This window comes from Lycium ferocissimum, chromosome 7 (genome assembly GCF_029784015.1).
Source record: "Lycium ferocissimum isolate CSIRO_LF1 chromosome 7, AGI_CSIRO_Lferr_CH_V1, whole genome shotgun sequence".
Lineage (NCBI taxonomy): Eukaryota > Viridiplantae > Streptophyta > Magnoliopsida > Solanales > Solanaceae > Lycium > Lycium ferocissimum.
In genome coordinates, this window is record NC_081348.1 from 60,311,691 (window position 1) to 60,327,733 (window position 16,043).

Sequence of the window (16,043 nt, forward strand, 5' to 3'; positions counted from 1 at the left end):
TCTGCTGGTGCGTGATACCGCACTAGATGTCTTTTTTGATAGCATATGGCTGAGGTTTGGTCATCATTATGAGCTGTAATATGTTGTATTAGATTTTGTTAAAACACTAACAGAAATAGTTTTAGTGCGGACAACTTCAAAGGAGAGAGAAAACTTGTTCTCTTCTTGGAGAAAAAAAAAAAAAAGGAACCCTAATGTAGCAAGAAAGAAAAACTCAGCTCAAAAAGAAGCAATGGTGGCTCTGATACTACATAGAATTTGAGAATGAGGAAAAGACTTCTTTGTATTTCAGTATTGTCTTTACATCCCCTGAGAAGGGTATTTATACAAGTGAATCCTCACTAATCAAGAAAAGACGACCAATTACACTAAAGAGCAATATCCTATTCCTATAATCACGCTAAGAAAAAGGAAAAATAAAACCTCCTAAAATCATGTTAAATAATTAACACAATCAACACCAACCTAATCTTTCCTCTCAACACCTACAAATTGATCTGAAACTAAAATTTCCTCAGAGGACAATTCAGGTCCGTCAACAATAGCTCTATCTACTAAAGATACGGGGATGGTTGTTGCTTTACCATTCCACTGTTGATCAAATGTTAATGAAGGGTAATCCTGTTTCTGTAAGATCACCGCAAACTTGGAAAATGTACATCCTGCCACAAGGGTTGTGCTTTACTCAATGTCTTTCCTCATTCAGCAAAGAGCTGTCATTGGATGCCAACAACTCATCCGAAGGTCTCGGATCCTCCACCTCCTTCAATAAGCCCGGTTCATCTGGAGGTACAATATCCATCTTGCTACAACTATCAATAGTTTCTCTCTGCTCTGTACTAATAATAGCCGAACTTCCATTCTCTGCAAGGCAGGAATCAGGGAGAGTCCCTTGCGGACGCTTTTCATCACCATCACCAGTAAAACAAGATCCTGATTCATCATTCAAATGAGATTTCTGTTCTGGTGGTTCCTTACTTGAGGGAGATTCAACGTTACATGTTTCATCTGCAGATTTACAATCAGTACTCTCCAACACAATCTGCTTACCATTGCTACCCATCGTATGCAAATGACCACAAAAAGGAGGAGTCCTTTGCCGACATTTGTGGCACTTGAATCCAATTAGCATAGTCATTCTTTCAGCTGTAAGATCGAAAGCATCTCCATGGTACCAGTCTGCAGGATGGAATAATTAGACAGGAAAATAAGGTACGAGATATAGAGGCAGAGAAAAGAAGAAAAACATGGGAAATATGTAAATGCTTCAACACCAAGTAATAGGATTCCTCAAGTGCAATGTAGATATAGGAGTTTCCTTGAGTAGAAGACCCACGTGAAGAAAAGCTAAAATGTCTTTTGTAAAGCAACTTTTGTAACACAAATTAAGTATGTAACTCGTAAAAAGAAAGGGAGATTAAACAAAAATGGATTGAACAGCAACAGCTATTAATAGATTTTCTTGTGCAATACTACCTGTAAAATGTCGTCACGACCACACTCCATTTCAACTGTTTATAAGTTTTCACATTATCACTTATCACTTTTAGTTAATATTACAAACTGAGACAGCAGGCTCAGAGGAGGCCAGACCCAAGACCAACAATGTTATACTAGAGAATGTCACATCATTTATTAAACCAGATTGACAACAGAAAATAAATGAATGCATTGCTGCAGGGAAAACAATTAAAGATAAATGAGAGATAACAACCAACACAAGATACATGGTACAGAATCATCAACAATATAATCAAAGGGATCATAGACATAAACACAGAATAAAACCCTCCTTACCTCCACAAACTTCACATGCAATGTAATTTGAAGTAGGTGTATATTCTAGTTCACCACAAAGACTGCACTTTGGCTGATCAGCTGTGGCAGCCAACTCTCCAGAAAGAGCAAGAAGCTTTTTACTCCTGAAGAGTGTCACTCTTTCATCATTTGGCTTTTGTGAGAGCAATAGACCATTTAGCCAGTAAATCCGGTATAACTGCATTCTCTTCCTCTGCCAAGCAACTTCAGCTGGTTTCTTTTTCTCTGATATGTCAACTTTTGCTTTTTTCTTAGGTCTACCCCTACCCCTTCCAGCTTTTGTTTGTTTACCTTTTTTGCGTCCTATTTTTTTGTTTTGCACAACTACAAGCTTAGCCTTCCTAGCAGAACGTCTGAGGGGTACAACAACAGGTTCCTTTTTGCTATTCTTTGATCGTGCAGGCTGTTCATTTTTGGTGCCTCTAGATTTAACCTTTGAGCTTAGTGTCCTCGAGGCTTTTGATGCTTTCTTACTCTTTTGCAACTCTATCCTCCCCCTCTTGACATTCTTTCTCACATTATTCACATCCACACACTTGTGACATGTATACTTCAACTCAGCAGCGACAACTCCAGTTGACTTTCTAACATGGCGTTTATGGAAAAAACCTGAAGAAAATGACAAAATATCAGATCATTTGCAAAACATGTGGACGAAAGGCCAGGGGGATGTGGACACGAAGATGAAAGTACACTGTATTGATGACCTGTTTAAATTTGAAGTTTTTGAATCAACATATGTAAAAAGTAAGCAAATAAACAAAATCTACATGGAACTGCATAAAAAACAATGGAAAGGATACAGGAAACTCAAGGCAGAAATAAGTTTAGCATCCAACAAAAAAGTATTGAGGCCTTGATACTAACTTAAGGGACGACTTGTTTCCTAAACCGAACAAACAATGATTTTTGTGTTCCTCCAACTTATTCTTATCGAATTATGTGACCATCTCATCTACCAATTTAATAGCTTTAACTATTAGAGGAGGAACACTGTTACTGATCTATACTTGTCTTAAGCACACCCCTCATGTGTAGGCTGAGATTTCAGCTATCACGTGGAAATTCTATGATAATTATTTTACGTTTCCCAATACCTATTGAATTATGCAAAGGCAGACATGAGATCATGAAAAGAGCATGATTACTACATCTAGCGGTTATTTTGCTATGCTTTTACATCAAGCAGTTTTGTCAAAGTTAACAGAAACTAAAATAGCAACATTCCAATTTGTAACAACACAAAATCTAAAGTGCCAAAATAGCAGAAAATCTCAGGGCTGCTAGGAAGCATGATTAAAATATGACAATGACCTAACCCGATACACTGGGCCAAGAAAAAATCAACCAATTAAAAGCATATATCCTTTCTCGTTTTGATCGAGTACAACATGCAGCTACCAATAGGGTCCCTAAGCATCATTTCTATCATTACGTCATGTTACTCCCCCAATATTTAACATGGCATTGAGTGACGTTAGTTACTTGATGGAGTTAAAACATAGTTATAAAATAATCACTTGTCAGTTCACAAGTGGGTAGAGCAGTAAGAAAGTTTTATTAGGAGGAATTCCAAGTACTCACCTTCGCAGTACTGACAGCTCACAGCTTCCCTGCAAATAATAAAAGAATATTTCAGAGGTAAAACATCCAGTGAAAATGGAAGACCAAAATACTTATCTCTATTGACTACTCAGAGGATAATACATGATTTACCTAGTTAGGACTCATACCAGAACAAAGAAAGCCAGCTAGAAACTGGGCAGTAACAATAAATAACATGCCCATGCACAGGAAACGATCGAAAAGAAAATACTCTCGAAAAATTAGATATACAGAAAACTGGAAATCTGAAACTACTCAAGCAATGTTATTCCGCGGCATGATTGTATAGACCCTCAACAGAAGAGCTCAAATGGACTTATTTCAAGGATGACAATAGTTTCACACTTGCTTGCTTCCACAAAGTAAAAGTCATACAAACAATGTTTTCAAAATAAGGACAGCTGTTCAGGAGGTACAAAATTTTCCCTCTAATAGTTAAAGCTGTTAAATTGGTGTGATATCAAGATCTTGAGGCCAAAAGACGTGTGCAAGCTGTTCAATTTTATTTTAAAGATAATGGTATAAAGCTGTTCAAATTTGTCAGTTAACAGTAGACTAGATACCTGAGATCAGAACCCAAAGTGATCAAAAGTAAACAACCAATGCTGTCTTGTATTTGCAAAAATTGCTACAATTATTTCTTTCTTAATGGTAATACTAAGTACATGGTGAAAGAAGAAGAATGAGAAGGAAACAAGGAAAAGTAAACACAATAAATTGTGCTGAAACTAAGACTGAATGCTAGAATACTTTTACGAGGAAAGTAATTGAATGCGAATAGACAGAAACCCGCAATGTTATTCAAAAGTTACTTCACTATATGTGTTTCTCATAACCAACTATTCTCTTTCTTTTTCAGTACAAAATCCTCATCAATATTTATACAAATAGCAGAAACAGCGTTTTAATAACTCCTCAGATTATGAAAGAAGTGTTAATTCATCCATGTAAGCTAGATACTTTGTGCAGACTATTAGTTGACTGGAGCTTTTTTTACAAATATCAAGTAGAAGCATACCTTATTAGGACATCTTTGTTACAATGTCCACACTGATAATACTCTGATCTCTCTGCTTTAAGGAAAAGGTATGCAAAGCCTTTTTCCTTAAGCGGTTTTTTCATTATTCTCTTGGTCTCACGATGCTTCCCAACAGTTATCTTGCTAGATTTGCGAGCAATTCTTTTCTCCTCGAATCCTTTCACAAGATGCAAAGGCATGTGAGATTCTTCTAGCCAATATCTCTTTCTTTCATTTGAGGCCTCTTCTGGTATTGTTCCACATCGAACAACAATGTCCGGTAAGAATCTTCTTTTACCAAAATCAAGAAGATATTTCACTACAGATCCTTCTGAGATTTTCTTCCGTACAATAACTTTCTTGAATGATCTGACAGATTTTTGGAATTCCTTGTCAATCATTGCAAGGATATTGGTGTTTCCAATATCATTCCATCTAATGTGAGCATCAAGATCTCTAACCTGAAAAGTGAAGAAGAGAAATAATGAACCAAAATCTCAATAAACAACTGCAAACTCAAGCATGCATCTTAGACAACAATGACAAAGACAACTAAGATCTCGTTTCAACACAAGCCATAAGGAAAAGTGCTACTGTAATTAACGCTTGTAGTAGCTATCTATGTCCAATGGAGTCAATTTGGCTACTTCATATAGGGCCATATCTCTATTATCTGGACCGCTGAAGTGCCACATTAAGGTAGCAGATCCAGGAAAAAGGAGGATCGTTTCTCTCCGGTAGACGTTAGTAGCCGAAACTGAATTGCATGGAATGCGCACCTGGAGAGCAATTTGCTCCGCAGTTCTTGAAGTTTCAACAGCAGCCCTCCAAGCTATGCACTTACTTCTCTTGGCAAAGTCTGAATTATCCGGATATAACATGTCTGGTATCTTCTTACATCCACCTGCACATGATGATTCTAGGTAAATTACTTATCAAAAAAAGATAATGCTAGGTAATTAAGCTCAACTGTTTTGACCAGAAACCGAAGCTGCAATTGAAAACAAAATAGATGTACCTTGTCGGGCAGCTTTGTGCGCCAATGATTGAGGCAAAACCTTCCAGTTGAATAATCGACGAGATAGCCTTCCTCCCCTCCACCAAAACAAGCCCAACCCACTTCCAGCATTTGAAGATCGATTCACCACCGGCTCCAAATGCCTACCCTTCTTTTGCTAATTCCATGTCTAACACGTGGTGAATTGATGATGATATGATGCCCCGAACCCATCTTGGCTAAAGAATCAACATGCTTAAGCCAATCAGGGGTAAGTGCTAGAGGCCGCAAGTTTGACTCTAACTGGCACCAAAAGCATCAGTCAGAAATATATACAGATAATTGTTTTTTGATAAGGTAAGAAAAGGGTAAAGAAATCTATGCAGATAGTAACGCTCAATAACAACTACTACAACTGCTATTGTGTCTCAATTCTAAGGTAGTCGGGGTCGGATATATGAATCCTCACCATCCATTTAGACCCATTTCAATCCAACATTCAATAATTTGTGGTACTCTGGCACTAGAGATTCTTGCAATTTAGACTGACATACACATCTCTGGACAGGCTAAAAGACTCTTAGCAGATGCTGAACCTAACATAAGCATACTGTTATGACCAAGCCATCACCCCAACAAGAAGACTTTTGAGATCGCGCCAAGAGCTCCATCTTTGTGTTGGTTCATGTTCACTATGTTCTTAGACTAAGCATACTTCATATTTTATTAGGAAACCCAAATACTAGACTGTACTAAACAAAGTCATTTCATATATAATTGTTTTGACGGTTGTATAGGCACTTCATTTTTTCCCCATGATCGTACGGGGTGGATACAGTTTAGTCAATCATACTAGGATGTTTTGAATTGTGATTCACAGTACGGACCTCAAAAGAAAGAGCATTATTCAGTCCAAACCCATCCAATTTAGTAAAATCTGAACAAGTTTCTGTTATTACAGGCATGTGAAAACTCTAAAGACACCAAAAAAATTATGATAATGAAGCCTTGTATAGAAGTTTAACATCCAAAACTGCATCTCATCAGTCACAACTTCGAGAACAATAAACACTTTCTATTATCAAAAAAAAAAAAAAGTTAAAGCTATAAACATCTCTGAGAACAGAAATGCAGAGATCCAAATTCTTTTGTGCACTGAAGGTTATAACATGAGCCTCATGCTATGATTGCTCTCTTTATAGATTAACGAGGTCATACTCATCCATGCCACAACAATTGATGCTATATAACTACTTATGGAAATATATAAAAATACACATGATAAGGTGAAAGAACTACTAAGAAAGAATAAAGAAACCTTCATATGAATTAGCCTGATATATCTAGATGCACCGAGAGTGAACCCCCCCCCCACACAGCCCACCCCACCCCAAAAAAAAAAAACACTTTAGTCCACCAAAAGGCTTCAATGGCCACTCAAGAACACTATAACTTTCTTTATATGAAAAATGAAAAAGAATGTTTCAGAAATATTATGCTAAAAGGTAATCTTGACATCTTGAGAGTCCGCAAATGCCAGTCCTTTTTTAGTAAGATGTGAAGTAAGCAAATGAAATCTTGCTAAACCCGGACTACTCAGAAAATTAGAGTGAATACACATAATCTGAGGGGTGGAAGGGAAATATGTTGAAACTCACCCAAGAAAAATGGAGATGAGAAGAAGATACTTCATCTACCAAGTTTCATTTAGTAGTGTACAATCCTCAATCCTAGGAGCAGATTAAAACATCCATTATCGTATTAAGTATAAGTTATTAGCAATCACTGCTATCATGCTATGACCAAGTTTTACATTTAGTTTTGACCAACTTCTATTTTTTTAGCTATCTATATAAGAATGTTATTTCAAAATGCAAGTATAAGTAATAAGCATGCTTCTTCTTTCTTTTCTTTTTTTTTCAATAATCGAGAAATCCCGAGAGTCAATGGCACACAGTTTGAAATTCAATGGATAATACACCAGCCCCTCTACCCTTCTCCACTTAACTACCAGGCTTTTGTCTGTGGCAGGGTTCAAACTAATGACGTGCGCCTAAGCCCACACAGCTCGCACTGTCCTCGTACCACTAGGCCAAAGCCTGGGGGCTAATAAGCATGCACTACAATAACCAAGTTTTACATTGCTTAGTTTGACCAATTTCACGTAGTTTAGTTATCTATATAAGAATGTTATTTCAATATGGACAAGAATTTCTTTAGCTAGCCAGTATCAGACTGATCAGTAAGGCATGGTTCTGCAGATATGTTCAATGGAAACGTTATTCACTTGATTTTGTTGAACACACTTTATTGTAGTTATTAAATGGAATTTAGTGGTTTTCTATTAGTAAGTTTTTCATCAAAAAGGTTTTTCTATTAGTAAGTTAGTTAGCTCACTATGTGTCGGATATTTCCTTCTTATTCTTGTCTATGAATTTCCATCTGGGCTTTCCCTCTGGCCTTTTTGCAAATTTTGGGGAGCAAGCTTCCTAGCGACCAACGTGTTTGAATGGCATTTTGATAGCTTAATTATTTATTTTTTACTAATAGGTAAAATGTAAATTTTATTGATATACCAGCAGAAAGAGAGTTCTGGGGAAAAGTTACCACCAAAATAGGAAGTCATCACAAGCTATGTGATGAGCTAATAAAATCAATAATGTCTGAGCTATCAATATCAAATGTGACCATGTTGCACCAAAGTCTAAGCAGATATACACATTTGTGCTCGAGTTTTACGTATAGAATCTTCTTTATTCTCAAAAAATGTGTTGCTTCTTTCCTTCCAAATTGCCAGCAAAATAGCTGCTCGAATGGTGTTCCAGTTAGAGTAAGAAGCCTTTTTTATACTGTACCTGTGCCATACTATGTGAAACATTAAGATCACATAGTACATGTAACTGGAAATAGCTTGTCCAGCTGACGTTTCCACCCTCCAAAAAACTAGGGACTGAGAAGGGATATAACTTCCTAATTTAAGCTATCAAAGTGACAAATAACTGCCTACAAGTATATTCTCGTCAATATGAAGCATTAAGAACAGTGGGGAAGATCAAGCTCCATCAAGTTAGATGGATAAAAGAGCACATGAAATAAGACGCTCATCATTTTCAAAATCGAAGAAGCAGGCATTTTGCAAATGAAAATGACAAAAGCAATAGGATGATAATAGTAAGAATGATGTAGAAAACACTAAGAGAATTTTTTTTTATTTAGCTTGTATATTTGGTACGAGAGGAAAACACCATTCCGTATGGATATTAAGTTAAACTAGGTGGAAGACAATGGATGTGGAGTCACATGCACCTCGTCTACATATTTTTTGACACACCAACTCTGTGTTTTTAATGAATTTTTTTTTTAACTTATCCCAAAAAATAGAAAATAAAAGGGAGAGGGATGATCATACTTACTGTAAGCAAAAAAGCTCTTAGTGTAGTAATCTCATGTGCTTTAAGAACACCTTTGCGCCAATTTTGGGAGTGGTGTGGATTCAACCAAGGACCCAACAGAAGCCCATGAAGACGATCCTCAATGCTCAATATATAGCAAAGGACATTAACAAGATGGCTTTCCCTGTTCTTCCTAGAACGAACACCCAATGCATCATTAGAAAAACTTTCTGAAGCAGGACCTGCGTTATTCTGGACGAACAAGCAGTCCTTTTCGCACTCCGGAACTCTGCAAGGGAAGCACCACCCACAATTTTCTTTACTAGCATCAATCTTCAGATTCTGAACATTGGGCCAGCAAAATTCAATAGCTTTGCTAGATATGGCCTTCAGCTGCGCTGAAATTATTTCCTCCACTGTTTTTGTAGCATCTTCACCAGCTTTACCAGGTGATTTCTTTGTTAACTCTTCATCAACTGATAATGCGATTCGAGCAAAGCTATAACAGTTAACATAACTTTCCGCACACTGCTCCTCTGACATGATATCTTTACTGCTCGTTGTTGACAGCCCCAAGTCCACAGATTCATTGCCCTCTCTTTCTTTAAGAGGTCTTCTCGTCTCCATAATTTTTTCTGCAAGATTAGAATCTTCAAAAATTCCATCCTCCTTGTAATTGTGATTGTCTGCAACAACCTGAGATATTTCAGCTGATCCTTCAGACCCTGGCTGTATATTTCCCATCTTCAGTGATGGGTCAACTGTCTCTGATTTGTCACATCCTACATCATCAGAAAATGATGAAAGCTTTTCTGCTTGCTTTCCTTCATTTACCTTCTCTTCATGTTGCGACAAAATCACTACCGGAAAATCCGAGGGCGTAGTTTTTAGCTGGGTATCAAGATCACATTCTACACCTGCAGCCATGCAATTTGTACTACGGAATTTCATAATCGCACTTAACACAGTTCCATAAACATTTTCTGATGACTTCATTTTCCCAACAACCACAGCCAAATCATTTCTATGGTAATAATTAGGTGAGAAATCGTCTTCGCATGGATCTGACCTGCAAGAACAGCAGCAAAAACTCAAGTAAGAGTGAAAATAGTTAAGTACTATTTTATACCAAGAAACCGGAAAAATGATATAGTGTCAAGAATAAAAAATTAACAGGAAAACAAAAATCTGTGCGCCAGACCAAAAACAACTGTCATATTTGGCACAGTTGATACATGAAGATATAGTTTCAGAACATTATGTAAAACTTAAAAACTAAAATCAATGTGGGGAATCCCGTATACAAGCAGTATACCAAAAAGTAGATATCATCCCATGAAAGATGGCATTCTATAAAAGACCGCCAATCTTCAATGCAAACATGAACCTCGTGGGTGCACCAAAAAGGAAAAAAAAAAACAAGAGACCATTTCTCAATAGTACAAATACAAAATCATTTTTTATCCCATCGACAGCGTTTTTATTCCTCTCCTTCCATGTAACCATATAAGAGCTAAAGGTGCAACGTCTCATGCCCTGCATCTTCTCTTCCTTCTTCCAATGGTCAAAAACAACCCATTGTAAAGCAAGAGTCATGTTTTTAATCCTCCAAGCGACCAACAACTGAAATATATACCATTTGATCCCTCTATCAGCCAAAAAATATTAATTGTGATAACATGTCATCGAGGGATTTTACTTTTATAATGAATCATGATTCTATACTACATATTAAGTACTACTTTATTCATAAGAAGTTTATTACGCAAATGACATGCTAGATCATATATCATCCAACTGTGAAGGCACCTAAGCCACTTTACACCAAAAATATAAAAGAAACAGAAGAGAACTTTCGACTCTAAACAGGTTCTCAATTCTCTCAAAAATTCTCCTATTTCTCTCCATAATAACCAAAAATTGCAAAAGGCTACGTTCGTTCGTAACTTCCTTCCTTCAAGCTTCCAACTTGCTTAGCCTCCGACTTCACATCCTGCACGCGACTATGCTAGGTAGCAACCATTTGAATTTTCAACACTGCAAACATCGATGACCAAATTTTGCCAAGAAAAATCGTAGTGTAATAAGAGATGGTTCGCATCCTCTGGATGTTATCTCAACAAACTACACCTACTAACAATGATGCATCTTCTCCTTCATGAGTCGCAGCATTTATTTTTGTCAAATGGATTGGTTTCATTAAACAGGCCCAACTCCCCCCGGGCCATGGGAGAATTGAACTCAAGGAATAAGCCCAAACCCTAACAAGGAAGCGCTTCTCCTTCTCCGTCGTCTTCTTCAATTTCAAGAATTACATAGGCTTTTCAGCAATTCGTTTGTCCTTCTCTGGCTTCTGGGCCAGCATTATTTCTCCTCTTTATTTGCCTCAGCATCTTATGAGTTCTTTCCAGTTTCCTCTCCTCGTCTTCCTCGAATCACTTATATGAATAGGAGCTGAGACTAACTGGAACTAGCTCTGTCTTCTTTTTGGAGATCGCACTCCGTAATAAAAAAATTCATTGCCGACAACAAGGCCTCAATCTATGCCCCATCCTTAACTATGAGCTTCACTTGTGACATACCAGTTAAACTAATCTCACTATCCGCAAAGCTAATCTCACTATCCACAAAGCCACCGAACGTTGACACTCCAAAGATGAAACGCGAGCCCAACCAAGCTCACCAACAATACCCCATTTTTTCTTTATACGCCCATGCAACCAATGCCGACAGCATAAAAGGTCAAAATCTTTAACTATGAGTCACACTTTTGACATATCAGTTAGACTCATTTGAACCGCACTGATCAAACATCCACAAAGACACCACTGCAATTTCCTATCTATTTGACGAGGTTGACACTTTATGAATTGAGAACCCAACCAAGCTCACCAACAATACCCTATTTCTTCTTTGTATGCCTATGCAACCAGTGCTACAAGCCCACTGATCCAACAACACAAAGGAATCAACCATCCAGAGTGCCCCTTCTGTCAAAACTCATTCAGCTTCAAATTTGGCAGGAAATCCAAACATGATCAGTGCGCCTACTGACCTGGAGACATTGAGGCTAACCTAGTGTGCTCACTCCATGACTCTAGTGACGGAAGCAACTTGGCAGTCAGAGAGACCAACAAAGTAACATCAGCAATGACACTACTAACCTAGAGACCTTGAGGCCAGCAGTTATCTTCTGCCACCTACCCGCCCACTTTTTGACTCCAGTGATGAAAGCAACTTGGCAGTCAAAGAGACCAATAACGCACATCTCCAGAGAGAGATTTCAACTTTCACCTGTCTCTTGATCATATAAAAACTTCCATTAGCCAGCTTATAACTTCATTCTCCTTCAAGCACTAGGTGGTCAGTCATGCATCTAACTTCCTTGTAATTCCTCACAGTCATTAATACGCTGCACGACATGTCTATCGTAGAGTTTGATCCGCTTTTCTCTTTGTGATACACTAGGCTTGTGTTAATTGGTGTAATCGGACTAATCTAGGATGTCGGAGATGGGTTCATCATTCTTACCGGAGAGACAGAGACCCACGGTGAGCTAGATTTGATCCAGCCAAGGTTAGGGAGAAGTAGAATTCCTCTCCATAGAAACTAGTTGTGTTCTATTTTTATTTTTTTATTTTTTTGAGAAGGTAAACTAGTTGTGTTTTATGTAAAAGACATCCACCATATTCATTCACTCCTTTATATTTCAATAAATAAATTCGAATTAAAAAAAAAAAAAACAAATAGTAATCTGCAGCAACCTGTATCCGCACAACATTATATTACTAAATGGAAGGAATAGTTTTATTGGTCAGTGTTACTCCTGTTTTCAGCTTTTTTAAGACAAAATGGTGATTTTATATAATACGAAGAATAAAACCCTCAAGCATGAAGGAAGACGAAGATGGTAACAAACTTGTCATGACATCAGACATATTCAAGTATCACAACATGAATGGCAAACTACCACAACTTAGTCCTAAATAATGTTGGAGTTGGCTATACGAATCCCTTGTAATTATTGTTTTCTTTCTAATGACGAATCCCTTGTAATTATTTGGCACCATTCGGCCCAAACATTCCAATACTACTTTGCTTATGAATTTTTACATTTTACAGATCACCACATCAAATGGAAAATGTTAATGTCAATAGCAACCTAGACCATATACTGATACCGAATATCTAATGCAAACTGTCCCAAACAGTACAAAGAGTTGCGTTGAAAGATGAATGTTAAAACATAAACAGAATGATTAAGCTTCAAGAGGAAACCAGACTGTCAGAGAAGGTACAATCACTTACTAACTTTAGGCCAGGGTGATGGAACTTACACCAAAAGGTAATCACAGCAACTATAGTATAGCCGGCCGTACAGATCAGTTGCCAACAACTCTGCCCCTCGAATTGCTTTTGCCAAATTCAACCAGGGCTTCTTTTTGTCAATCACACATTCAGGGCAATACCAATCACCCTCAGGCAAGTGACTACTAGCAACACCAACACACTTGGAATGAAATGCGGCAGGGCAGCCATCACAGCATATTAAGCTACCATCCATTTTGCAGAGGCGGCATTCATCACTATTCCAGTCTGTTGATTCATCGCCTGCTTCCTCACTCAAGCGTGAACCAGCAGCAACATCCATGGAAGCCCTCCTCTTCTTGGAACTGCCATACTTCAAATTCCGATCAAAATCCGTGTTTTCTGCTGCCACAGTTCTTCTGTTAAGCTCTGATTGTATGGCCTCTACTTCAATAACATCATCACAAAGACACCTAAGCATTTCAATCTTCAAAGAAGCTGGTTGCTTGTAGTAATCCCTCTCAAATAGTTTAAAGTGACAGAGATCGAAACTTGGCTTCAGTTCAGATCCATGTAGTAGTAGATATTCAACCATAAAGACAGGCCATGTGATTAGGTCCAGCAAATCCCAGTTAAGAGACCTACTTCCACAATTTGTAAATGCACACATAAATTTGAGTATCAAAGGAATTCAAGCAAAACACAACATATACACAACTTAATGAGAGTTCAAAACTTTACCTAAGGCAACTAGATGCAGATTCAGAACTTTCATCTGAAAGAGACTGCAAATGCTTCCTCAGTATTTGCAAGAGAGAGAAATGAATGGAGTCAAACAATAAAGTAGGAGCATTTGCTTTTACGCATGCCACGAAGTCTTCCAACTCAAAGGGGCTCAAGAACAATGAAGTACTAAACGATCTCAAAAATGAATAGACAGAGAAAAAATCAAGAACAGGAATACCATCTAAATCTAAACTACTCGAAGAGGGAGGAAAATCCATCTTTGGAGGAAGAACATCATGTTTTTCATCAGACTCTTCATGACCTGATACTATAATCTTCTCCTCTGAAACCACACTAACTGCAGGAGACAACAGCGGATCACTCGACACTACTGCACAAGAAACATGATCTTCAGCAGAAACGAGATCTATTCTCGCTCTACGGGCACTTCGTCTCAACACCGTCTCTTTACCACCATCCAAGACATTTCTCTTCTTCCTACCCCTTTTCCCTTTGATCGAGCTCCCCAAAACACCATTTTGCACTTCCAACCCACCACTACCCTTATCGGGTGTACACCACTTCACCTCAACTTCCTGCAGAGTGCCATTTACCAACTCATTTGCAGTCAAACACGTCTCTAGATTGACCTTCTCTTCATCTGTACCATCAATTCGCTCAGTATCTCGACCACCCTCTTTCTCCCAAGTCATTTTCTTCGACGTCTCATCTTCATCTAGCCCTAAATTCAAGTCAAAACAGTTCTTTATCCTTACTTCCTCCAAAACATTACCTACATCCCCATTTACATCCACATTCAAATCAATCACATTACCCCCATTCAATCTTCCCTCCAAAGTTCCCAACTTTTCTTCATTTACACCCATATTTTCCTCCAAAGTTTCCAACTTTTCCTCATTTACACCCATATTTTCGTCAATGTTCAAATCCACCCCTTCATTCAAGTCAACCCCTTCATTCAAATCCAAATTCAACCCTTTATTCAAATCAACAACCCCATCATCATCATTTAAATTAACCAGCACGTCACAATTCAAATCCAAATTCAACCCATTACTATTCAAATTCAACTGACTACTAGTGCAATAATCAGCATTATTATTACCTGAATTCTTGGAAATACGACGTCGTTTCTTGGGTTTTCTCCCAACTGGTGTAGAAGTAGAAACAGGTTGTAGTTCTTGATTTAATAAAGGAATGAGTTGAGACAAATGAAGAACCTCGGAATCACCGACATCGTAAAGGATCTCAAAAAACCCAGTTCCAGGATTGTAGGATTTGACTGTACCAATACCTTTGACTTCTTTGTTGACTCTCTTCCCTATATACTCATCACCCATTTCCCCCAAATTTCTAGGGTTTTACGAGTATAAATCGATCTTGACAGAAAAGGGAGGTATATGGGGTTCTTCTTTCTCTCTCTAGGAATGTGGGCTTTGCGTGAGTGTTTTAGAGAGAGAAAATGGGTTCTGTTTCTCTCTCTAGAAAATGCAAAGAGAGAGAGAAAGAGGGGTTTGAAGGAGTTTGAAAGTATGTGGAATTTGGGTTTTTTGGAGTTAAAAAAAGCACGTGAGTGGTTGGGTCGTGGGTGGGAGAAAAAAGATATCCATGAATAAATCATGGCGTAGAAACCCAACAAGAAAAAAGACATTGTATATTTACTTTGATCATCTTATTTTTATGTGCATTTTCCTTAATTAGTTAGAACTGTCGTAATGTAAATAGGGTGCATATAAAGAATGTATGAAATATTCCTATCTCCTCACGGACCGAACTGGTTTAGTAAAGTAAAAAATCATTAGTTGTTAACTATTCACAGTCAGTAGTGATAGAGGGCGTAACTTCGGGAGAGATTATTGTATTGGCAAGGAATTACTAGGCAAGTTCTAGATTGGAGATGGGAAGTGGAGTGGGTTAATCTCCATGACAAAGGGAAATGTGAAGTATACAGGATGACTTTGGCACGTGCAGTTCACCAGATTTGGCAAGAAAGGAACAACAAGACCTTTTCAGCCGAAGCACATAATTGAGGAAGAGATAGGATGTACACCATAGAGGAAACATGAGGAGCAAATTGTGTAGAAAGTTAGCTATTTTGAATTTTATACTTAGTTAACAGTAGATATGTATAGGCAATTTTGATGATAGCAGGAACTTG

At 37.9% G+C, this 16,043-nt stretch overlaps 1 protein-coding gene across 1 annotated transcript; it reads right to left on the minus strand.

Annotated features, from left to right (window-relative positions):
• Positions 1-265: 265 nt before the first annotated feature.
• LOC132065795 (DDT domain-containing protein PTM) lies at positions 266-15,426 on the minus strand. Its single transcript, XM_059459331.1, is given in 10 exon segments — positions 266-1,179; positions 1,798-2,427; positions 3,403-3,431; positions 4,442-4,902; positions 5,221-5,345; positions 5,460-5,618; positions 5,621-5,741; positions 8,852-9,899; positions 13,168-13,779; positions 13,880-15,426. Coding segments are annotated over 10 exon segments (5,025 nt in total). The 5' UTR covers positions 15,226-15,426; the 3' UTR covers positions 266-685.
• Positions 15,427-16,043: the final 617 nt, after the last annotated feature.